General features: G+C 44.8%; 2 protein-coding genes across 3 annotated transcripts in view; both read left to right on the forward strand.

Annotated features, from left to right (window-relative positions):
* The window catches only part of LOC142768686 (uncharacterized), a 32,162-nt gene extending 25,935 nt beyond the window's left edge, over positions 1–6,227 (forward strand). For both annotated transcript variants that reach the window (XM_075870696.1, XM_075870697.1), the window contains exon 6: positions 5,706–6,227. In XM_075870696.1, the coding sequence (XP_075726811.1) occupies positions 5,706–5,876 (171 nt within the window). In that variant the 3' untranslated portion in view covers positions 5,877–6,227. The remainder of the gene's footprint in view (positions 1–5,705) is intronic.
* Positions 6,228–8,551: 2,324 nt separating this feature from the next.
* On the forward strand, positions 8,552–22,101 carry LOC142768687 (uncharacterized). The gene is made up of 4 exons (XM_075870698.1): positions 8,552–9,033; positions 10,364–10,423; positions 16,630–16,733; positions 21,966–22,101. The coding sequence occupies exons 1-4, from the start codon at positions 8,915–8,917 to the stop codon at positions 22,010–22,012; spliced, it is 330 nt and encodes a 109-aa protein (XP_075726813.1). The 5' UTR covers positions 8,552–8,914; the 3' UTR covers positions 22,013–22,101.
* The last annotated feature ends 3,876 nt before the right edge of the window (positions 22,102–25,977 follow it).

The raw sequence follows: 25,977 nt of genomic DNA on the forward strand, positions 1-25,977 counted from the left end.
TCCTCTTCTCCCGGATTCTCACCCTGAACTCCCGAACAGCTTGTGCACCACTGAGTTTTTCCAGATACCGCCTAAATCTCTCACATTCGTTGAATTGGCGACACCCTCTCCCGTGCTCGACGGTTATTATATCGTGACGCCGATTCCTGATGGTCTCCAGGCGCGCGACATTACTGTCCCACACTCCATCGTAACCATGGCCTCTAACCGAACATATTTACCTGTTATCAATTTTGGTTTCGTGAAACAAGTGCACCCTCAAGGAATATCGGTCGTCACGCTAAGACCCTTAATTGAAGACCACGTCACCAGGTTTGCGGCAGATCCGTGTCCCGATCACCCACGTCACTCGCAGGATGCGATGTGCCTCTATGCAACCTTACGCTACATGATCGCCCCGGACCTCGAACCTGGGAAGTCAGCCGTGCTCTTCCGCCTTCTGGCTTCATACCGCTACGTATTCGACATAGACAGCCGTCCACTCGGCCAGACTTCGCTCGCCAAGCACCGCATTAACAAAGGTGATTCTCAACCCATTCATCGGCGACCATACCGGGTGTCTGCGACCGAGCGTAAAGTAATTCGACAAGAAGTCAGCAAGATGCTAGACAAAGGAATTATTGAACCCTCTTCGAGCCCTTGGGCGTCCCTCGTTGGGTTCGTTAAAAATAAAAAATGGCGCGTGGTGCTTCTGCGTGGATTGCCACCATCTGAATAGAATCACAAAAAAGGACGTTTACCCTTTACCCCGCATTGATGACGCTCTCGATTGTCTCCACGGCGCCCGATACTTTTCTTCAATAGACCTACGTTAGGGCTACTGGCATATTGCTGTCGACGAAAAAGAGCAAGAAAAGACTGCGTTTGTAACTCCAGATGGCCTATATCAGTTCAAGTTTATGCCGTTTCGGCTATGCAACGCCCCGGCCATGTTCGAATGCATGATGGACTCTCTGCTACAGGGTTCAAATGATGAACATGTCTTTGTTATCTTGACGATGTCGTTGTATATTCCCCAACATTTAAGACCCAGCTTCAGCGTTTCTCAGCTATTCTCGACATATTCCGCACCGCAGGCATTCAATTAAACTCGTCGAAGTGCCACTTCGGATGGCGGCAAATTACGGTGTTGGGCCACCTTGTCAACGCATCTGGTGTGCAGCCGGACCAGGAGAAAATTGGTGCAGTCACCAGTTTTCCTGTACCCCGGTCAGTTGCAGACGTCCGGAGTTTGGTAGGATTTTGTTCGAAGGTTTGTGAAAGGTTTTGCAACCATCGCTCGACCCCTCACTGAGCTTCTGAAGAAATACGTCACGTTTACGTGGGGTACCGACCAAGCTGCTGCTTTTTCTCATCTAATCACGCTTCTGACGACTCCACATATATTGGTTCACTTTGACCCATCCGCTCCGACTGAAGTCCGAACCAATGCTAGTGGTCACGGGATCGGAGCCGTCCTAGCCCAACGCCAACGGGGAAACGACCGAGTTGTCGCCTACGCTAACCGCCTCCTCACAGCTGCTGAGCGCACCTATTCCATTACAGAGCGTGACTGTCTTGCTCTTGTTTGGGCAGTCTCAAAGTTCCGCCCATAATCATAAGGCACAAATTTTTTCTGTATTAACTACCCATCATGCGCTATCTTGGCTTACGTCACTGAAGGAGCCTACTGGCCGGCTCAGGCGCTGGGCTTTACGAGTGCAAGAGTATACCTACATGGTGACGCACAAGTCCGGACGCCTACATCAGGACGCAGACTGCCTGTTCCGCTACCCGGTTGCTGAGTCAAGCACTATGCCTGACACCGACACCGAGCCTAGCGTCTTTTCCCTTTCGCAAATGACATCCATCAGTGACGAGCAGCGCCATGATGCGTCCTTGCGTGCTATCATTGAGCGCCTCGAATCCCCATCTTCCAAACAGTTCCATCGCTCATTCATGCTCCACGATGATGTATTATACCGCCAAAGTATTGAGCTGGATGTACCGGCCCTGCTGCTTGTCATTCCGAAGCACCTTCACTCGGAAGTTCTAAATGAACTTCATGACCTTCTGACTGCCGGTCACCTTGGTGTGTCACGCACTTACGACCAAATACTCCAACGCTTCTTCTGGCCAGGGCTTGCACGCTCAGTCAGAAGATACGTTGCGGCTTGTGAGAAATGTCAGCGCCGCAAAACGCCATCGACACTTCCCGCCAAACGCCTTCAACCTCTTGACATTCCGTCAGAACCGTTCATTCCGCGTTGGCTTGGACCTACTTGGCCCTTTCCCCTTGTCTTCCTCGGGTATCAAGGGGATAGCTGTGGCCACTGACTACGCCACGCCTTATCACACGAGCTTTTCCAACAAGCTTCGCCACAGACGTCGCCGACTTCCTCCTGAAGGACGTCATTTTGCAACACGGAGCCCCACGGCAGCTGCCTACAGACCATGGCCGCACTTTTTTGTCAAAGGTCATAGCCGACATCTTGCAGTCATGTCAAATGAGACACAAGCTGACCACGTCATACCATCCGTAAACCAACGAACTCATGGAGCGTCTACATCTAACTCTTACAGACATGATTGTGAAGTATGTTTCACCAACCACACCGACTGGGATCTTACGTTGCCGTACGTCATATTTGCCTATAATTCTTCGTGCCATAACACTGCCAGTTATTCTCCATTTTTCCCTGCTGTTTGGCCGAGAACAAACATTGCCTCTAGACCCCGTCATACCGTCCCCTGCAGTACCGACCAGTTAATATGCCATGTACGCTATCACTCGGGCCGCTCACGCACGCGAAATCACCCGCACTCGCCTTCTTACCTCTCAAGAGAAGCAACGGCGTTTGTTTGACCAACGACACCGCGACGTATACTTTCCGCCCGGTTCTTTGGTCCTGCTCTGGTCTCCAACCCGTCAAGTTAGCTTGTCAGAAAAACTGCTCACTCCCTACACAGGTTCATACTGAGTCCTTTGTATCGTTACTCCTTTGACATATGAAATAGGTCCTGTCGCCCCGTCGCCTTCATGTGCCAAACAGGCTACCCATATTGTACATGTTGCGTGCTTCAAGTCCTACCACTCTCCTAGTGACGTAGATATTTAGATGCGTCGCGACGGCGCTTCTGCCGCCGGGGATTAGGCTACATGCATACTGAGATTTTAGGGGCGACGCACGTGTGTGCCTGACGAGGAAAACGAAGTGTGGTCGCCGCTCTCTCGCTAGTAAACTGGTCACGCCCTTACCTATTCTACAGCCTCATCGATACGGCGGCTCTTCTTTTCCGTAACAATATTTTATGGTCCTGCAGCTGTTGCAGTGGTTTTGTTCACAAGGCATGTTTCAAAACTTGTATGGTATGGCATGAATGCATGGAGAACATAAATGACAGACCCTAACATGAAAATCACGACACTCACGACTACATGCCACGCTAATGATGCGCTCGCGGCCTTTTCGCTAGCGTCACATATACTAAATTTGATATTAGAGTACGTGAATGGATAACGAAGGTATGTGACTGGTGCAAACATAATAATTATGAGATGCCTGTCATGTAACAGCATGACTACATGCCACGCTCATGGTGCGCTGAAGGCCCTTTTGCTAGCTTTACTTATACTAAATTTGGTATTACGGGACGTGAATGGATGGCAAAGGTATGATACTGGTACAGACATGATAAACATGAGAAGCGTGTCATGTAACAACATGACTACATGCCACACTGATGATGCGCTGGCATCCATTTTGCTAGCTTCACATATGCCAAACTTGGTATTACGTGACGCCAATGGATGACGAAGGCATGTGACTGATGAAAACATGATAATCATTAGGTGCGTGTCCTGTGAGAACCTGACTACATTCCACATCGAAGGCGCCAATACAATTCTACGTGACGCGGTGCGCATGCTCGCAGATGTTGCCACGGCAGGCTCTGGTTCTGCCATATACTCGCAGGTGCGCGCCGCACTGCGTTGCTTTGACGCATCCACGTTTTAGCGCGTTCAGTGTCCCTCCGTCGCAAAACGTAGTAGTAGTAGCCAACATTTATTATTACAAAACAGGTTGCCAGGGAGACCAGCCTCTAGTGGGTCAGCCTCCCTGCAGTACTAAATGGAGTCCTTAGTCAGGGACCCCATTGGTCGTGGCTGCTGTCCTGGCCCACTGTACCATGGCTTGTTGGGCCACAGGGTCCTGGCAACCGAGAAGGGCCACCTCACAGTCCTCTCTTGTTGAATTTCGGTTCGGCGGTAAAGAAGGATTGAGCTGGCATGCCCATACCTTATGGTAGGTGTCAGCCACCTCGGCACAGTAATGGCAGAGGCCGGAAAAGGAAGAGGGAGAGCGTGTAAGCACTTCCGAGCACAGTAAAGAAGTGGTAAATAGCCGGCAAATTCTGTCGTCCATCTTCCTGAGTCCTTTGCAGATTGGATGAAAACATCGGTAGGGGTCGCGGTGATAGGTAATTATCTCTCTATAAGTTAGGAGAGATATGTTCTCTTCTGGAACATAGCGGTCATCGGTGGGCCAGGCTGTGACCCGGGGAACGAGTGTGGAAGGCGCAGTGTTGTCTAGGTAACGCATCGTCGAGAAATGCAGCATGTGGCGTTTCGCGCCGGTTGCCGTCGGGCCGCGCCAATGAACGCGGATCACACCTGGCGTCAAACAATTTAGTGCTCTCGTTTTGCTATCATAGCGTCGCAGTGCCCAGCGTGCGCGCGCGTCAATGCTACATTGGAGTATATTGGGCCCTTCATGATGTGCTCGCGGCCGTTTTGCTAGCTCCACATATACCGAATTCGGTGTTACGTGACGTCAGTGGATGACGAAGTATTTGACTGGTGCAATTCATGATAATACTGGCACGCGTGTCCTGTAAGAGCAATACAACATACCACGCTTATAGCGTGCTCGCGGTCGTTTCGCTAGCTCTACATATACTAAATTTGGTATCACGTGGCGTGAAGAGACGACAAAGGCAAACGACTCATCAAAACATGATAATCATGACACGGAAGTCAAGTACAGCATCATTTACCTCCACCTCGTAACGTTGTGCTGATTTTAAAGTGACATATCAACATTTCTCCTTCGTGCTTCATATAGGATCGACTCCCACTGTTTGTGGAATCTGCCAATTTTTTCTTGCTCTCTTATGTTGCCCAATCTAGGTATACGAACAGCTGATAGAGGCTGTAGTAAATACAAAATAAGAAATGACAACAATCAGGTCTCGTGCACCACTATAGGATAAATACCTGCAGCTGTATTGTTTATTGCAGCAACTGGCGCTAAGGGATACACACTGGGGCAAACTCGGAAACCATGAATCGAAAAATAATATGACGAAAAATAAAATATTGTTTCTTTGCAATAACATTGTTTTCTATTTTGCCCTAATATGGATCCATTTCAAGTGAACCGATGACTAACCCAGCTACAAGTTTTTGCACAACACTTAGTTCTTGTTTGTGAAGCTTTGCGAGACGTGTTTATGTCTGAATTAAATTTCCTGCACTGCACTGTCCTCTTTTGCACTTCTTGATTCGCCGTATTGGCGCCCACTGATTGGTTCATACGAAACAAAAAGCAGATAGGTAAAAGCTATGTACTTCATCTGCTACTTTCACTGTCACCATCTGCCACACTTACGGAATCTGTTAAAGTAGTGGTCTAACATCAACTATCATATTTCGTCCCTCGCAGCTCACCTACGCAACGCAGACCTTCGGAGAATTGCGAGCAAATACAGCGTGGCTTCTTTACAACGTGCACAATCTGGGCATCGGAAATCAATGCGGCGATCGTCCGTTCGAAGTGATCAGACAGTTTTGTTACTCTCTGAAAGGCGCTTCAGATGAAATGTGCCGTGGCTGAGCCGCCTTTTTTATTTATAAGTGATTTTATAGATACTGTGGACACAAAGTCCATGCAAGGTAGGCAAAGCACATTAAAAATAAAATAATCTTATTGGTTAATCTACACTCTTTTTAGCTTTGTCTATTGTTAATGAAACATAAATTATTTATTAACGAAACATTGCCATAAATAAAAATATCTTATTGCACATCTGTATAAGCCCAGTGATCAACACGAGCCACACTTTTCAGGTTTTCTAGTTAAAAATCCGTATAGAATGGTCGGGTGGGTATTTTTCAGTGCCTCTTCAATTATCTTTTTCTCGTTACATCAATCTTCTTCTTGACCAATTAGCAGCTGCTGACGATCTGGCCTCCTTCCACCAACTCAGAATTTTTATTACGAAAATATGCTTCTACTTTTGGCCACTTTTCAGGACTTCGTAATAAAACCCTGTGCCTTGGTAAATAAAAAGAAATTCCCGAAAGCAGGCTATTCGATTAACACCGAGAAAAAATCTTGCATTTGTGCCAAAAAAATAGTTTAAATGTGAAGGTTTCAATTCTTCGGGCTTTCTCTTTTCGTACAGTAGCCCGTACTCACTATTATCCAGCTGCCGGTGTCTTATGTTTACCGTCTAACAGCAGTTTACATGACCGTATGGGCCAACCGTAGGCGTAAATGAAGAGTGGCGTTTGACACCGGTGAAACTCTCATAGCTGGGTGGCGTCACGTGCTTGTGTAGTGCTTCGAATTCTTCTAGAATTACACAATAGGAATCACTAGGAACCATTAGGAATCACTGCGAATGAGATCACGCTTCAAATGAAAAGCATTTCTTGGTCAACTTCGGTTAGTTCGAGGATATCTATCTGTCCATCTATCCGCCCGTCCGTTCGTCTGTCTATCTGCCTGTCTGTCTGTCCGTCTGTATGTCTGTGTGTCTGTCTGTCTGTCTGTTTATCAGGTCACTTACGACTGCACTTTCTCCGAAACGTGTAGGTAATTGAATTCGCAACGAAAATAATATGTCATGACATGACTGTACGATGAACATAAGTGACAGCTCATATGGTGAAAGTGATAAAGTTTTCGTCACAAGTAGTGTGTTCTAAATGGCTTGGTAGTGGTGCTGTAGTGGCGTTTCGTTATCTTTATATTGCATTTGTAACTTCATATACCAAAATATGTATCACAATACGTTTCTTACGACTCACACAGATCATAGATGACAAAATAAAAATAATGACATTAGTTTCAATCTTTCAATAATGCCACAAGTCAATTAAATGCTCTTGGGCACTACATCCTATCTAAGTATTCACGAAATCGGGTGGTGTTTTACTACACGAACTCAAAGTACTGATGCGCGCAAACGTAGCCCTTTTCCTCTACGTAGCATCTTTCCACTGTGCCATCACTACTTCAGTAAATTGCTGCGCGGTCTTTGAAAAGGGAAAAGAGAGAGCTTCCAAATGTGTCGAGTTCCATTAAGCCCCTTCCTTCTTGAAGGATTAAAGATCTTTTTCTGGCAACCAATACTTAAGGCGATTTACTAAGCTATTATTTTCATTCAATCATTATACATGCACGATTGTCCAAGAAACATTAAAGGAATGTTCTGCGTTAGTAGTGCAATGTTAAAACGTTAGCACCACGATCAAAGTACAGTGTCTAGAAATATATTTCAAGACACTGTAATCAAAGGTATGTAGATGCAGATCCTAAACTTGTGGCTCATACCCACTATGAAAGATTTGCCAAGTAGCGGGTAGCTTATCAAAGAGGAATACATATCTATTTAAGCACTAGCCAAACGAATAGTAACAGAAATATTGGTTTGTTATAAATTATTCCTGACCAAATATTCAGATAAATTAGTTCCTACTGAAGGAGCAATAAACTATTAATATAAAAAAAATTAATTAATTTATATGTGGTGTTTAACGTCCCGAAACCACCATATGATTATGAGAGATGCCGTAGTGGAAAGCTCCGGAAATTTCGACCACTTGGGGTTTTTAACGTGCACCCAAATCTGAGCACACGGGCCTACAACATTTCCGCCTCCATCGGAAATGCAGTCGCCACAGCCGGCATTCGATCCCGCGACCTGCGGGTCAGCAGCCGAGTACCTTAGCCACTAGACCACCTTGGCGAAAAAAAACATTTTTTTAATAGTGTACATTGGTTAACTGAGAACCTTATGAAATTGAGGTTATTCAGTAAATCTCTTCGACTGCATTGTGGAATCTTGCACGGCCTCGCACACTTTCCCGTTTCTATGCCCTAGGGTATGTGTCCCTAGGGAAGTAAATTTGACGGTGTCCAAGTTAATTCAAGAATTCGAAACAAAATTTTAGTGATATGTTTCTTAATGATGAAAATTTTATACACGATATAAAAAAGCGTTCCACAGTTTCTCCTTCTCAACACACACAGAAAAAACACAGCGGGGAGAGTCAAGCCCGCTCTAAACAAATAAAAATTTGTACGTGTTGTTACAAATTTTCTTTGTGTTCACTTTCTCAACCATATTTAGATGTAGATTGAACACAGTTTACTGAGCCACTTTCACTGGCCAAATTTCAGCAATTTCGTGGTACGGTTCTTGCTTTGAAAGTCTTTGCCATTATGGTGACCTCAATTTTCATATCTAAAAACTTTCTTTACCTTCCGCGTGGTTATTCTAAGCCTAGGAAGAGGAACGTCGGCTTATCTGGATATAATATTTTAGAGAAAAAAAGAGAACTTCCTACCTATTCAATTCAAGATATAGTTTCACACTTCGTATTTTCTATCAATGGTTGACTTCGTTTTATGTTCATTTTTCATTCTTGTTTATTTCGTACAAGCTCGTCATGCGTGAAGTCTTCTATATACCCTTCACTGAATAGCACCTCTTCTTTTCTTTCAGTTGCAAAAATTTTGTTCCTTTCATCAACCGCCGGCTTTATGGCTAATTCATTGTAGTGCTAAGAGTAGACATTCAAGCGTCAAGCAAGAAAGCAAGGAATCTGTTGCTTATAAACTTCGCAAACGCTTCTAGGGCTCACATGATGCAGAAAATTTACCTTCTACTCGGCCAAAGCCCTCAATTACTTGTATGCCAAGCGCGGACGTCAAGAATAAAAATAAGAAATGTGTTTCCCACAGCTACTGATCATCCAAGTGGGTAAGCGCCAATCGTTCAATCATCATCATCATATTCATCTAGGCTTTACCTCAGGGTAAATAGGTGTATGCCATGTAGAAAGATAAAAAAAGTTACAGCTTTGCCGCAAAAGCGAAAGAATGAACGCGATAGCAACAAATTGGAAGGTCACGCGCAAAATAGCAAGCAGATCGAAACGTTCCCCGCGTTTATCACACACAAAGGACGCACAAAACGTACTCACAGGTACAGAATAACGCGAATATAGTCTTAGTTGTTACTTCGCTGTGTCTGAGAAGCGCGCCTTTTTCGCGAATGGAGGCTGTGCAATGATTGCAGTGACATTTGTGCGACTGGTAACTACAATAGAATCGTTACGACGAAACTGAAAGGCTAGCCAAAACGTACGATTTTACCACTGGGAGATAAAGGTGTGCGATCTAGTGTACACACCCTTATTCTATAGCGAACTCTGGTTCTGTAGCGGTGAAGTCCGGTGCTTTGACAACCAGGCTACGGGTGCACGTCTTGTAAGGAGGCATATGAAACGATATAAAATTGGCCAGGAGTATTATATTGCTTTTAGACAATACCACTGCGCAATCATAACAGCTATAGCCCTATTGATCGGACACGTCTCAAACGTAATCAAGTCAATGAAAACCTTCGCAAAAATGGCACAAGGCTGCTGGAAATTCTGGGTACATGCTTAGTTGTACATAATCTCTATATTGTCCATTCCATGCCTGTCTTTCCCGTAACAATACATTTATTTTTTTTTGGAGTGTGCCAATCATTTTTCTCACTCGTTCAAGCCGGCGCGTTAAAGGCTTGGTGCATTTGCAGAATGGCGAAGGTTTGCGTTGTCTTTCGATCTGTAAGAACACCATTTCTGAAGTGATTCCTGTACAATACTGGTAGCAGTGCCCCTCAATCAAATGTTTTCTACGATTGATGGAAGCCACCCTGTGAATAACGATGTCGTTGAGGGTTTTATTGCATATGCACACTCAGTAGGTCTGGCTGTGCCTAATGATAGGGATGAGATGAAGCATCGTATGTCGCTACTCCCTCAAGTTTGTGCTTCCTCATATGGGCACATTCTTCATAATATGCTATTTCATGAAGTTGAGGCCTTCGTCCAGTAGTTCCATCCAATGACAGAGAAAAATTACTCGCTGTGGGCCTGTCAACTATACACCCATAACCTTTTAAGATGCATTGAGGCGTCTGTCTGACTCGCAACGACTGGCTGAAAGCAATTGAAATGCTGCATAATCTTGCCTATTGTTTTGCATGACTTTACTCGCAGAATGACTCAGATTAGCCGAATTTTTCGCTACTCTTTCAGAGGAGACGCCACTCATGTATGGCTTCCCACCGAGTTCCCAGCCAGACGCTTTGTACGCAAGTAAGTGCTTGAGAGAATATCTGCGAGCGAATCGTCTTATATAGTGAGGTTCATCGCAGCTGTTGCATAATGTAATGTGCTTGATTAAAATTAGGCCATTTGGACCGTCTTGCTTCCTAACAAAGAGGGGTAGCAAAATGTACAGAAAATTAAGAACACGAAGGAACCCAGTAAGAGCGCCAGAGTTTGAAGTAACTCTATTCCGACTAAGAAAACCAACCATGAAGGCTTGCCAAGTATGCACGAGTCATGAAGGCGTAGCCCGTCAGGACCCTACACCATAATACACTTGCCATAGTGGTAGCAACATTTGTGCAGACATCTTGAACTCGCACGGGAAATTGATAGCACAAGTTTTCTTATCCACTCGTAGTATGCGTCAGGCAACTGTTTATATTTCATGGCTGCCGCGACAAGGGGGATTTCCTTCATTTCAGGCTGAGGGCGTATTGTACTAACGTAGCCCATTATTACCAAAAATACTCTTGTTTTTTACGAAGTATTTTGAAGCTGTTTTTAGCTTTTAGCTTTGTCTGAACCTCAATTCAGTTATTTCATACAGACTTCTGCTTCGTTTTTGATATATTTATATATAAATAGGTTTGAGAAACACCGGGAAAGAAGCTGATAAACAATGTTTTAAGTAACTGTTCCCTCGTATTTACACTGAGTACTTGTAAATGAGGAATACCTAGCATAACCCAAATCTTTGAAAATCTTCGTAATATATGCTACATAGGCACTGACGTTTAAACCTGTAGGCGCTGCAACTCTTCCAAGCAAACTCACATAGGCAGTAACAGAAGAGTCCGCACAATTCTACAAATATAGTCCCATATTATTTAACCTTATGTCGTGCTTGCTATTTCTCCTAGCCTCGAAAGCCCATGAGCCGTAAGTTTTTTTGCCAAGAGCTTCATTTTTCTTTTGTTTCTAGAGTATATGATGCATGCAGTATTCTTCAGAGCAACATCGCAAGCAGCGCAGTAGTAGTTATCCTTGCACTTCCATTTCTTTGACTTATATTCACAAAGATTGTCGCAGTCGTGAGCTACCTGTTTACATGATTTTATCAAAAGCTACAAGAATATGCAGTGTATTCGGTTCAGTAGTGTTCAAAACTGTTTATGCTAGTAGGCGTAGAAATACACCACGAAAGTTCACCTGCACCATTTTTGTTTTCAGTTTATCAGATTCAGGTTGCAAGAACATTCAAAGTGAACCCATTTCTATGCAACGAATGCTGTCGAGAAATGGAAGCCTTCTCTCGCCAACTCTCACGGCCAGTCACGACGGGAGACTTACTCGTCGGGCTCCTAAAGAGTCTTATTAGTGTTAGGGAACAGGCGTGGCGTACATTGACCCCTACTTTTAGGCTTACAGCTGGTCTATTCACTGTCCATTTCCTAATCGCACCACCCAACCATCGTCTTGATTGCCGCATATCAGGAGCGCACCTCCAGCGAACGCCACAAAGACATAACATGCTATCATCGACTGAGGCAGATACATAGGAATGTATCTGGGGGTCGGAGTGAGATACGACGGGCACTAGTCCGTCATCAGGCCCCGTCTTAGAACAACAGTGCTGTTAAAAAATGATTGGCTTGGTGAATTCACACGCATGATTTTCCCTGCATTTCAAACTAATTCACCTGCAGAAACTGTAGAAGTAGCATGAGGAGTGAGTAAATGGTTATTTGCAAGGAATAACTTTGCAATAAGCAGGCAGATTTGGCTGATTTCTACTTATTTGGCCAGGTTTTAAAGCTCATAGTGCCGGAAAGACGTGGTGGCTAGTTGACCAGAGTTATCAGGTAGAAACACAAAACAAATCTTGAAGATTCAGCAAACTAGGCAAAAAATAGCAAAATGAGACCCAGATTTGTGAAACTAGCCAAAAGTAGGTAAATTGTGTAAAAAATAGCACTGTTTTTTATTCTAATGACCAATTGCAAGTAGGTTTTGTTGAAAATTTAAATTAGCGCATCATGACAACTTTGAAGTAAGAACTGCTGAGATTTAAGTTGAAATTGTTGGCTTCAGCAATCACTTCATGCAGGATGGTGAAATTTGTTGCAAAAATGAGGCTCTCGTTGCACTTTTTCAGTCACTTCGTTTAAAAAAAAACTTTTTACTGCCGCCTTGAAGCGAGCGGAAAAATGAGTGCCGCGTTAGTGTGTGCACAATTACATTGCTGCAATTTACGCATAAATTATCGTCACTTTCGCAATCATTTTTGCACAATTACGATGTCTCAACCGTAGATATTTCTTAATAAAAACACGCACATACTTTGTCGCATATCGAATTGCCATCAGGCCATTCCACACCAAAGGTTGATATGTATAGTTTAACGTCCCAAACCTACCATATGACTATGAGAGAGGCCGTAGTAGAGGGCTCCGGAAATTTCGACCACAAAGGGTTCTTTAACGTGCTCCCAAATCTCAGCACACGGGCCTAAAGCACTTCCGCCTACACCAAAAATGCAGCCGCAGCTGCCGAGATTTGATCCCGCGACCTGCGGATCAGCATCCGAGTACCTTAGCCACTAGACCACCGTGGCGGGGTCCACGCCAAACGTCTCAGCCATTTCGCTATCATCTCAAAGATTTTTGAAGAAAAAGTGACTGATTTGCAGCGTTGAAAGCAGTGAATTACAAAAATATTTTGGATAATTTTCTTTTTCACTTGGGTGCCCTCAGACCTTTTCATGATGTTTGCTCTAAAGGTTGTTCGAAAAAAAAACCTTGGAAGTACCACTCGCTCACTCTATGCCAAACTTGGTATGAATTTAAAATAAAAGTTGCTAAATAGGTTTTTTGAATCTAAGTAATATTAGCGCATTGTTTCTGTCACACACGCCCCAAATAATTTATTCATATTGAGTAACGACTGCATTTTTACACTGCAATACCGCACATCGTATAAATATCGGAGCGTTAGAAAGTTAGTCAACAGAAGATTTGCTTTGCGAAAAAGATCATATTAGACCTCTTAAATAACAAAGCTCAACAAAGCATACATGAATTTTTACAATATCGTAAATTTGTCTAAATTGAGAAAAAATTTACACCATGTGGCGGTCCAATCAAACATCACTTGTATATCTCAATCGCAAGCAAATATACATTACTTTTTACAGAGCATGTTTCATGGTTACAATTTATGTTTTGAAGAAGAAAATTATCCGTGAATGTCCCCGCTGACGGGTACCTTTCCCTTTGGTCATAACGTAAGCTTTCGCTTTGAAGGTCCTTGTTGCTTTCAAGAGTAAACTTCAAAAGCTCGTTTTTTTTTCTTAAAACGAAAATTTTAATGATGAAAGTTCCTATTTTAATAACTATTTATCTGCTTTTGAAATGAGTATAAATATGTTTTTGTAATTTGGTGCAAATTGTGTTTCACTGTGGACAAAAATCACAATTTTGTGAAATTCTTAATTCTTTCGTAAAGTTTAGCAATTTGAGGGTTCAAATTAAATTTATTGCCAAATATACCATCTGTGGAGTAAGTATTTGCAGCTCAGATATTCATACAGACGGCGATATTGCAATAAAAACTGCAAACGAAGATATGGCTAAACTCTCAGAGGCACATGCAGCAAAAAAATTGCACTAATATCACTCAGCTTTCAGCATCTTCCACCAGCACGTTTATTAACATGAAAATCAAATGTGATATGAAAAGAAAAAGCGGCACTTTTACGATAGAGTTTCTTACAAACAACACCAAGAAAATATACTTTTTAGTTTTGAAGGCACCACGTGACCATTTTTTTAATGTATTCTAACAAGGCACTGTTATGAATACAGTATATTAGCACAATTTTTTTTGAGTGCGAGGGTCGCCGAAATAATTGAGATGCTTGACGTAAAATGACCCCAATGTGAAGGAGTTGAGGGCGCGGTGCAAATGACACGCTTTCACTTCTTACGGTCATTGACAATTACAAAGGGAAGTCGCGTTCGGGAAAAGATGACATGAAAGGTGAATATTTGACCTACTTTTGTCTGGTTTGGGAGCCGATAACATTGCGAAAAAGGGAGACACTAACCAAATAAACCATAAAAAACTGCTTTTGTACCTTGAGGTAATCAACCATAAAGAAAACAGCTTTTTTACCTTGAGCCCACTCGCCACGTGGCCATCACCCCTCCCGCGCCATCTCTCGCTCTTTGTTGGCGAGAAGCCGCGAGCCGGTGGGCGCGCGTGCTGCGCGCGCCTCGAGAGTTTTGCGGCGCCTACAATGTGAACAGTTCGCCGCTTCTTGCCACGCGACACTTCCCGATAGTGTTCGCGTACCTTTCCTGGCTGTCGTCGACATTGCGAGTGTTGCGCAGCCGATTGCGTTCGCGAATGGCGTCGTCAACACCGACGAACCGTAAGCCAGGGAAGCCGACCGCAAGCGGCGACAGTGGAAGACCGGTGATATCGAAGAGGTGCGAGTAAAATACACCGATTGCGTTCGAGAATACAGATGGCGCTCGGGTAACATCTATGAGATGCCAGCCAAGGAAGCCGAGTGAAAGTGTCTTCAATGCGTCCCACCTCCCGTGTCTTCGCGTTTCAAACAAGCGTTAACTCGAGTAAACGCTACAACAAGTTTCACTTCAAACCACTCTTGGAGCACGCGCGTTAACACCCGAGTCCACCAAGTCAACGCCGTGCGCACCGCTGCTGCTTCGCATCCCATCAGGGATTCCTTTGGGAAAATGGTCTGTAGTTTTTTTTTCTTCCTGCAACAGTACACTGGTATGATTTAGCATCTGACATTCCTCTATTTCTGGTCTAACCATCCGCATCTCCCGACTTGAAAGTCACGTTCATTAGCCGGAACAAGAACCAATGAGTCTTATCACAAGTTTGAAGACGAAAAACACAAGAAGTGAACTACGAAGAGACGATCGTCACCGAATTATACCCTAAATAAAACGGGCAGATGGGTACGGAAATTATAAGTTACGTCAATTCCACTCAAATTAGCAGAGTGTACTTAATGTCACGCAAACCTCAATTAAGTGGACGAAAATGTAATTTGCCGCAAGCAAGAACCTAACCTGCAACCTTTTTCCTCAATAGTTTGAGCGTAGCGTCTTTTTTGCTTTGAAGAGGCTACGAATTAAGCAGAGACTGTCGGAAGCATCGACGCTGTGTCATTTACAGATGTGTGAAACACTACCAAGTTACGTTTACACAGTGTTCGTTAAGGCAATCAAACTCTTTATAACGAATGACAATGATCTTCTCATGTTAGATGATACATAAAGAAGAATATTTTAAAGTTTATAGTCTCTCTGCGGATATGTCAACGCAAAAATATCGGTCTGTTTATATATCTGTCAACTGAAATGGCTTATGTAAGGTCATATCCTCAGAGCCCACCATTATTGCTTAGGTTTCTGTGTTTACACTTGCGCGATTGTCGATTGAAAGGCAAATATTGTGCATATCTCAGGCGCATTTTCAGCACGTCAATATTCTGTGGTTTGTTTTTTATACTAGAAAGGCATACGTAAAAAGTTCTAAGAACTGTAGGATTTATTACACTGAGTGGATAATGCGAATCTATGCACAAAATTGCCAGTTTTTCAGGCTTTGCTAAGGCAATACAGCGCTGCCACCTACCTTGAAATCTGCAAAATGTGGCGTCCAAAATTGTGCGCGCATGGTGCGCGCTCGCTATAATGGAGACCATCCTGTCGTTTTCTGAGACTACCGAAAGATGCCGTTCATGCCTCACGCAGCACCTTCAGAATCTAATCGACTGATTTTCCCGCGTAACACCTGAAATATTTTATTCTATTCACTTTCTCCAGACGGAAGACTATTGTCTTTCGACGACTTTTGCAATCGAACATGCAGCTATGGGGCCAAACTTTCAGCTTTATATCCTCCGTATTCATCACACTTCTGTTCTAGAATGTTGGCTTTATTGCCCCAGTTTTCTCAGAGGAGCTTTGAAACGAATGTTGCTCTTCACTTCACCAAACCGAGCACAGTACTATCACTCGACTGGGAATGACGCAGTGTTTCTCACAATTAGATGCCGGTTATCGCTCACATGGGGCGAAACTTCTTGCCCAAAGGTGGCTCTGCCATCGGCATTCTCGAGTGAAGGTCAACTGCTGAGTGAAGAGACGGTCTAGAAGGGGGGGGGGGGCTAGAAATATTAAAAAATGATAGCTAAAGTTCTTTTGCAGTTGGTTCCAACAAAGTCCAACCATGTTGGCTATCCTCATGTGCGCGTTCCTGGGAGCCATGGCAATCCTTTTCACTCTACTTGCATTTATGACTTATGATACAGGTGAGCGCCCGCTAAGTATTCCACTTGTCCAAAATGCACGTGACAGACAGAAATACTGAATGATCTTGCTTTTAGAATAATGCTTCACCTATGTAAGCAGATATTCCTGATTTGTTGCCTAATTTACACACTGTGCTGATACAGTTGTCATTTCAGATGCTGTATCTATATGGCACCGTAATTTTTGCCCTGGCCAAGCACGAATTTTTTTCCCATCGGTAAAATTGCCTGATCACGTGCCCGGCACTTGGTGCTGTATTTGTGTATCGACCTCTTTGAAAAATTCTAGATCACATAGTACTGCCTGTTTTACTTGAGACTTTAAGCCACACTAAAATAAAACCATACCCGGAAAATATTTTGTGCGCACTTCTTTGCGTAATCTGGAATAAAGTGAACCCTTGCAGTTCGCTCAGTTAATGCTGCATTTTCCGCCAGAGCCAGGTGAGCTGTTACCAAAACAGTGACAAAGATGTACGGTAGGATGGCCAAAATGAGATAGGTTTTTTTAATAATATTAAAAATTTATATAGAATTTAACGTCCCGAAAGCACTATAAGAACAAGAGAGAAGCCGTAGTTGTTAGATACGGAAATTTTGACCACTTGTAGTTTTTTAACGTGCACCAAAGTGTGAGCTAACGAGCCTAAAATATTTTCGCCTTCATCGAAACTGCAGGCGCCGCTGCTGGGATTCGTTCCCACGACCTACGGAATAGTAGTCGATTGCCATAACCACTAGACCACCGCTGTGGGGTAAATTGTTTAAGGTAGTAAACTTATAATTTTACAGCCACTCGTTACCAAGAAGGCCCCCGGCCGTCTCTGCTCAGGGTGGTTGGTGAACTGCATTTCGCACGACACGAACTAGAAATGCTGTGAACAACAAGTGCTCTTAATTTACGTCTCGAAATAACCTTGTCAAGCCTTTAGGGGTGGCACAACATAGCGCAAACGTATACAAGGCGAGGAAAAGCCCGTACCGATCAAGCCCATCCGTCAACGGAACGTACAGTACGAAACATAACGGCATGAAAGCAAACGGAACTCGCACGCAACTCGTAGTAGAAGACGAGTCATCGACTCACCGTAGCAGACACACCAAACCTGCGTAGCCTCTACTTTGCAGCACTCACACAAGAAAAGCTTAGCGCGTCGCGTGACCACTGTAGCATACCATCAGTCTGCCGCCCCAAGAATCCACGCGCCCGCCTTACCTTTTTTTATAGTCTAGCCGCTTTATCCCTCGCCCCCTGGGGATTTTCCTAAAGATGCAAGTCGTCGCACATATGCACAATGTCACATGTTTTATCCTAGCGCCTCCTTTCATTGTGCGTCCTGCAGTTAAGGACCTATCAGCCCGACACCCCCACCGAAACAGTAATAGACACTGCAGTGAGTGTCTTTGCCCTCAGGCTAGTGAAGGCAATAATGAATGCCACATGAAGTTGAAAAGACTTAACTAAGAAGCAATCTCAGATTACTCTGCAGAGTTCGTTGGGCATTACAATTCGTAGCATGCAGTTATCTACACAGTTAGTCGGGCGCCACAACACATCACAATTCATAAGCTGTCTTTGTCCCGCTGGTTGAACAGAACGGGACGTGCCCGTATCGTGCGTCGGGTGTTACAAGAGAACCCTATACTATTTCGCAAACAACGCCTACATAGGACAGCAATGTCGATGCGAGCGGGGTAATGTGTTTACATGTTTAGTGGGCACTCGCAGCAAGCTTTGAGGTTGCGCATGTTTGACAAGCTCCTTAATGCAACAACGGTAAAGAGCTGATTTCAAATAAATTGCGGCGTCATCGTCATTGGTTGTGAGCAAAAATTGAGCAAAAAGCAAATGAAATAAAAATTCAACAAGCCACAGCTTTGCCGCAAAGGCGAAGCAAGTGATGCGATAGCAACAAATTGAAATATCCCGCGAAGAATGGCAAGAAGATCGAGACTTGCCCCGCGTTTCTCACGCACAAAGAACGCACAAAAAGTACTTATATGTACGGATCAAAGCGAATAAGCGTTTCAGTTGTTACTTCGCTGTGCCTGAAAAAAGCGCCTTTTTCGCAAATGGAGACTGTGCAACAATCGCAGTGCCCTTTTTGTACCTGTTAACTACAAAAGAATTCTTCCGATAAAACTCAAAGCGTAGCAAATATGTGCAAATCTCCGCACTCTAAGATAAGCGCGCGCGCTTGAGTTTACACCCCCTTATTCTCTACGTGGGCCAAAGTATGTGTGAGAAATGAGAGCCGCCGCGCGCTCATTGTGCCATCTTGCTGATGATGCTGAAAACACGATAGTTCCCCCACGAGATGCCCGCCAACAGCGGGAAGTGGTAGATATGAAAAGCTTGCTGTTTGAACGTTGAAGGAGGTACCTATAGGTGACTTACTAGTGTTATAAATTTGCTCTGTCGCGATGGTAGCGGTGGCGAAGAGCGGCGCACCGTCGAGCGGACTTCGATGAAGCCTTAGCCCGAAGGTGAAACAGGGAGGCAATCCGTTTGGAAAACAGCAACAAAAGTAGCGTTTACTGCAGGAGGTTGTTGTTTTACAGAGCCGGCCAGCACGACAACGTCGGCTGGGGCAAAATCTCCTAACATGGGGCCGGCTCGGCCTTAAATAGCGTCTTTGGTCCATTCTCTCAGACCAGTTCTCGGGCTCGGAGGGGGAGACGTAGCCATACCCGGAACTGCAAAGTGGTTCGGCGGAGGAAACGACGTTATCCCCGGACTGCACGGTTCTCCTGCACAGAAGGCGGCGCTGGGAGGGGGGAAGACAGTTCGTCGAAACAGGGCTCGATCTTGTGAGGCGTGCTCCCGAACGAGCAACATGTCTGTGGCACCACACTAGATAACGCCTCGCATTCACGACGCGGGGGTACCATGTTCGATTACGCGAGCCAGAGTCTTCTTTCTGGGATTTTTTTCTTCTTTGCATTTATATATATATATATATATATATATATATATATATATATATATATATATATATATATATATATATATAGAGAGAGAGAGAGAGAGAGAGAGAGAGAGAGATGAAATAGATGATCAGAGTTATGCCAGAATTACCCGCTCGTTTCCGGCGGCTCTCCGTGGCTCCTTTCTAGTTCCTCTCCTTCTTCTGCTTCTTGTTGTCTGTTGCTACCTCGTTCGCCCGCTTGTCTTTTTCTCTCTCTCTCTCTTTTTTTGGAGGGTCTTTAAACTGTGAGGGTGACCCTCTGCTACGGGAACTTGTATCATTTCACTTACAACCTCTGAAGAAGGCTGGTCCACCAGCCGAAACTGTTAGGATTAAATAAATATTTTATTGCTTTGTTTCCTATACTGCACCATTTTCGAAGTTTATAACTATATATATATATATATATTTATATATTTATATATATATATATATATATATATATATATATATATATATATATATACGGTGCATGACATTGACGCCGGCGACCACGCCGGCGGTGAATTCCAGCCGAAAGAGTCCATTTATTTTGCTATCGCAATGAAAATTCTGGATCCTAGTTTTGATCAAACTCGCTTCGTTTGTGTGGCGAGCACGTGTTCCCCCTGCAGCCTCACCTGACCTTGTGATTACAGTGAAAGTATGTTATTCTTGGAAGTCTGGTGAATATAACTGTCATCCTTAACAAAGACGCAGCTTATATATACATGAATGTAAATACCAGATGAAACATTGCCGTTATAACAGGTGCTACAAGAGTACAGGGCTAACATGTGTCAGAACATGGGATTATCATAATGACTTCATAGTTTAATGCCAGGCACCCACTACGAACTTCACACGCTACTGCAGCCTTAAGGTCACGTAGTGGGTGCATAGGTAGTTCAAAAATATTTCACAAACTCTGTGTTTTAATTACTCACAAGGAACAGAAGATCGCTACCACGTTTAGCTCCTGAAGGTGAAGCTTAAGGATTCCTCCTCCTTTTCTTTAAAGATATGCCAATCTAGAAATTCGCTTTTCAATCACCTAGAGATCATTCCATCGTGTGCGAGGAAGGAAGCAAACCATTTTGCGGTGGTTGCGGGCGGCGGAGCACTTCATCATGAACCGTGAACTCTATTAGTGGTCGCCTGCCCTTGTTATATATTAAGTGCAACGTTCCAGGCGGGCGAGGTCTAAGTTTTCTCTGGCCTCCCGCAAAGTTTAGCTCTAGCGACTAGAAATATTTCGCGCGATGATCGCGTAGTTGCAGCGCGATGATTCGGAATGATGGGTGAGTGCATGTTCGATAGGAAATCGTAGCTAGCAACATGGTAGGACGGTTGCCGCAATGAAGTCAGCGGAACAATTCACTACTCGCCTGGCGAATACCATTTCCTGTACGTGGACCCCCAGGTCCTTTTTCTGTAAAGGGAAAGCCACCAACATTGTTTGTTGATCAGGAAAGCCACCACGTTGTTGAGGATAGTCACCAGCAACTCTCTCAGTACTGTTTACATGACGGTGAAATGGTGTTATTTTGTGATGCACGCCCAAAGCTTTACATGGCTCCGCAAATATTGTGGCTTCAAATTATGTGGCACTATCTTTTATTAGCTGCTTTGAAAAACCAAAGCACGAGAATGTCTTCAGCAGACAATCTCATATTACAATTGAATCCAGCCGATGAAATGTGTATAGCTCTAGCCATTTCAAAAAATGATCAATGACTAGCAACAAGTCTCGACCCCGTTCAGCTGATGTAAGGTACGGGCCCATTGCATCACAAGCGATGGTTTACCATGATTACCTGCTTTCCACGGATAGCATCAGGCCCGGTGTTTTGTCTACGCTCTGTTTTGCGGTCGGTCAAGTAAGGAAAGTGCAAATGTATGTAATGACGTCATTACTCATGGGCCGCTATGCGGCGACACGACACGACTTTTTAAAAACTGTCTTGCGATCCCAGTGAACAGCGAGGCATAAGTCATAAAAGCACTCCAAGAAAGTTTTGCGTGGCAATCTAGAAATTAAAACGCGGGACGAAGACTCGCCATCGTGAGTCTTGAGTACGAGTGAATCGTGCTGTTAGCTGTGTGGCGTGTCAGGGTCATTCATAGAATATCATATGAGTACAGGTGTAGCCCACCATGAGAAAGGCAAAAATAAACACCAAGCAGACACACGCTTGACGGTAAGGGTTCGTCTCATGCTTTTCTTGTGCTCTCTGTCAGTTGCGCAACCCCTATATTTCACAAACTTTCTGTTGGCCTGCAGATTTGGATGATTCCAGTGTCTCCATGACAGAGGACCTCGGTGGCTAAGATAGAGCCTCCTCATACGAGTATCCATCACCGACCGTATTAGTCGTAAGAACCGTTCCAATGAAGCGGTACACGGGAGGCAGTCCAAGTACACGTTAACGACCGCCTGGGGTTCGTTAACGTGTACCGAAATCTGAGCACACGGGACTACAACAATTCCGCCTCCATCTGAAATGCAGCCGTCACAGCCGGGATACAAATCAGCGACCTGCGGATCAGCAGCCGAGTACCTTAGCCACTAGAACACCGCGGCGGGGTGGAAGACAAAATGAGAAACATCGCAGCAATTATGGGAAAGCCTAACTTGTTACGTTTAGCCTGAATCTTGAGCTTTGTCACGATGGAAAGAAGCAAGTCATCATTATATGTGGAGAAATATTAACACCATCTTCCCAAAGGCAACTCTGATGAGATGCGGAGCAGCGGCGCAGGTTTAACGATGCTGACGTGGGTGCAGCCGTGAGCGATAGAAGATTCGTTTGAAGCGATGGCTGGCGTAGGTCTTGTGGCACGTACAGGCATGCTTCAACGCGTACATTAGGAGCGCGTCAGTTTTATTGCACGTGAACCAACGATTCGGCAGTGTAGCGAGTGGTGGTCGCGGTAGCGTAGCGAGTGGCGGTAGCAGCAGCTTTTGTGGGCGAACCGACGAGGCGGCATTTGCAGGTGCTGCAGCGGGTTTGCGGCAGGTGATGGAGAGAGCGACGTTAGCGCGCACTGTGAGGGGAGCGTGACGTCAACGCGCAGCTGCAATTTGACCTACATGGTACCGCTTTAACACATGCGGTTAGCGGAACGCGTTGCGGCACGTTCGTACGGACGTACGCACGTACGTACGGTGTTACACACGTGAATCAAAGAACTACTTCGCATCTAAAAACGACGGACACAATCTGTGATGAGTGAATTAAAGGTGTTTTGAACTATCACTTTCTGTAGAAGAGTTTCCGGAATGTCGGTTGGGCCGTAAACTCCTGGAGCCCTCTTTATTGCGTTTCTTGTTTCGTGATCGAGACGTGGATGAAGAACTCAAAAGGCAGATACTAACTTGGAAGAAAGCGCAAGGGGGGACATAATGTTGTAGGTGGTGTTTTTATCGGGGATAGAACAAATCCCACAGCATAACATGACGATGGGTAAAGCGATCATCAGTCCAATATAATCGACAGTGTACATGGTAGTGTGGTAGTAGTGGCCCTTTGCCACTGAGTATGAGATTTGGTAGTGTGTCTGTATGTTAGCAGACCCGCGGAAATCCACACGGTTATACAGCACACTGCCTCCAGGTCAAATACAATCGGTGCTGTCATTATCAAGCTCGGTGCCGGATTTTCAGCTCACTTAAACGACAAAGGGGCATACCTATGGTGAGGTTTCCCTGTTATTGCCGCTGGCTTCGAGTTTTAGTGTGAATGTGGCTTCACTTAAGCGCGGCCAAGAAGGTTACAGCGGCGGGTGGCATATTGTCGTTGCTCAGCACAAGAAGCCACTGATGGCTACGCTCTTCTGCAGCGTAAGGCCGAACGCAGTTGTCGCTATTATAGGATGCTTCGTATTAGTATAAAAATAATGTTAAACACAGTCAAAGTGAGCTGTGGCTCGAAGTTTTGGCATGCGATTCGTTTTTAGATATTTTGACGACGCCCGTAGAGCCTCAACCCGCGGTATCGCCTCAAAATACATACACATCGCCTATTGTACACACTGCGCACAAGATGTATATTTTACCTTGTGTGGAGCGCTGCGCAGGCCACGCTTCGTCGCCGTGACTACGCACATGCAGCCACCCAGGCGTTCACGCTAAGGCAATCGGATAAAGATCTGTTGAACCAACGTGAGAACGACACAAACATGTTACCACTAGGATATAGATATCATCTCCAATAGAGTGCCTGCAGTACACTCCACTACGCGAAAGCTGACTAAACCACGTTGGCTTATCATGAAGACAAGATCTCTAAAAATTGAAACTTCAATGACGCTTATGTATCACGTAAAATCAACTAATCATTATCTTTTCTGTGTGGCACTGAGTTCCCCTGAAATTGTTTGAGTGTCGTTGCTAATAAATTCATAAATTTTCACTATGAATATTAGAGCTGCCTCTGCTTTTCTAGAATGCAGGGTCATGTAATCTTTCATAGGGGATTCAAGGTGCACTTTTTTGGTATGGCTCCTTAATGCTTAGGTGCTCAACCGCGAAATCAATAAACGCTGCTCATGTGAACACAAAAGTGTTTCATGCCGTGTCAACCACGGCTTCGCTTACGCATTAGCCTCACGGATATGTCGTTCTCAATTATACGCTAATATACTGCAAAGAAAAAAAAACGAAAAGACAAAGTTTCACAGCAGCGCGTCATACCAGGTCCCCCACACTGCTCTGCGCGCGACGCCAGCCACCACACAACTGGGTGAGCCTTCTCCTACCTGTGCCTGTTAACGGCGAGCCATTTGTAGACACCGTGTACAACTGGTGGTTGTCGGAGCCCAGCAACTTCAGCGTGTTTTCGGCACCAATAGCGAGATGGCACGAAGGGTGTGCGTTGGATGCGCGCTCTCAAAAAGTCATATGCGCGCGCGCCTCCACATGACGCGGTCAACGTTCGCATAGTATTCTCTCTTTAGCGTGGCGCTTCACTCGCGCTCGCGTTTCTCTCGGGGATTCGGGCGTTTTGTACATCTTGTGCTTCCACCACAAGATTTATTTGAAGTTGCCGTGGTTAAACACAGAAGGAATGGCATTTAATTTGCTGCTGCGGCCACGTTTACGAAAGAAACGCGCTGCTCACGCAGGGTGAAACACGAATAGTGAATGTTCGCACTCGTATTGTGTGTACATGTGCGTTCATTTTGGGCATATTTCTTTCTGTTACATCAGCGTGCTTTAGGTACTGAGCTGTGAAGTTGGGTTGTCCATGCTGGCTCTGTTTCTGCTCCTTTCTTTCGTGGTTTCTGCTTGAGGTGTTCGCTACTTGTTTCGAGCTGTTTGCTGCTATTCACATGGTATAGCTATTTGCTGCTGTAGAGTTCATTCCTTCCTCTTCGTGGTGGTATATTGCACAGTGAGAATGAACTTCTGAGATGACACGTTTCGATTTCCCGTGATACCGATTCCTAAAAAGAGGAATTAACCACGTTTTCTCATTATTTTTCGTAGCGCACCCGTTTCCACTGACAAGTCCTCCCACATTAGCGACTACAATGATGGCAACTACGACAACAGCTGCCACAGCAAGAATCATAACTATGACTACAGCAACACCTACTACAACCAGCCAGAGTACATCACGCACGATGGCACCTGCCACAGCGACTGCAACCACTACTGCATCCCCACCGATAAGAAGCATGACTACTACCACCTTACCAACCACCACAACAACTTCTAAAACAACAACCCCCATCACCACCACCAGTACTACCACAGCAACAACGACTACCTCTGCAGCAACCCCGACGATAGCGAGGACGACTGCAGCAACCATGATTGCGCCTACCTTAACGACTGCAACCACTACTACTAACCCCTTAACAATAAAAACCACCATGACTACGCCCACAACAACCATCGAAACAACCACCACCTTTGCAACTACAACGATGTCGACCACTACTACGACAACAGCAACCCCGACTATAGTAAGCACGACTGCAGCAACCACGATGGCGTTTACCCCAACGTGTGCAGCAACTACTACTACGACATCCAGAATGATAAGAACCATGACAACTAAGCCCACAACAACCACCGAAACAACTACCAGTACTGCAACAAACACGATGTCGACTACGACTACGACCACACCAACCCCGACTATAGCGAGCATAACTGCATCATCCACAATTGCGCTTATTACAACGACTACAACAACTACTACCACATCCACGACGATAACAACCACGACGACTACAGCTGCAACAACCCCCAAAAGAACAACCATGATCACAATGACTACAACCAT

Source organism: Rhipicephalus microplus, chromosome 8, assembly GCF_043290135.1.
Source record: "Rhipicephalus microplus isolate Deutch F79 chromosome 8, USDA_Rmic, whole genome shotgun sequence".
Taxonomy (NCBI): Eukaryota; Metazoa; Arthropoda; class Arachnida; order Ixodida; family Ixodidae; genus Rhipicephalus; species Rhipicephalus microplus.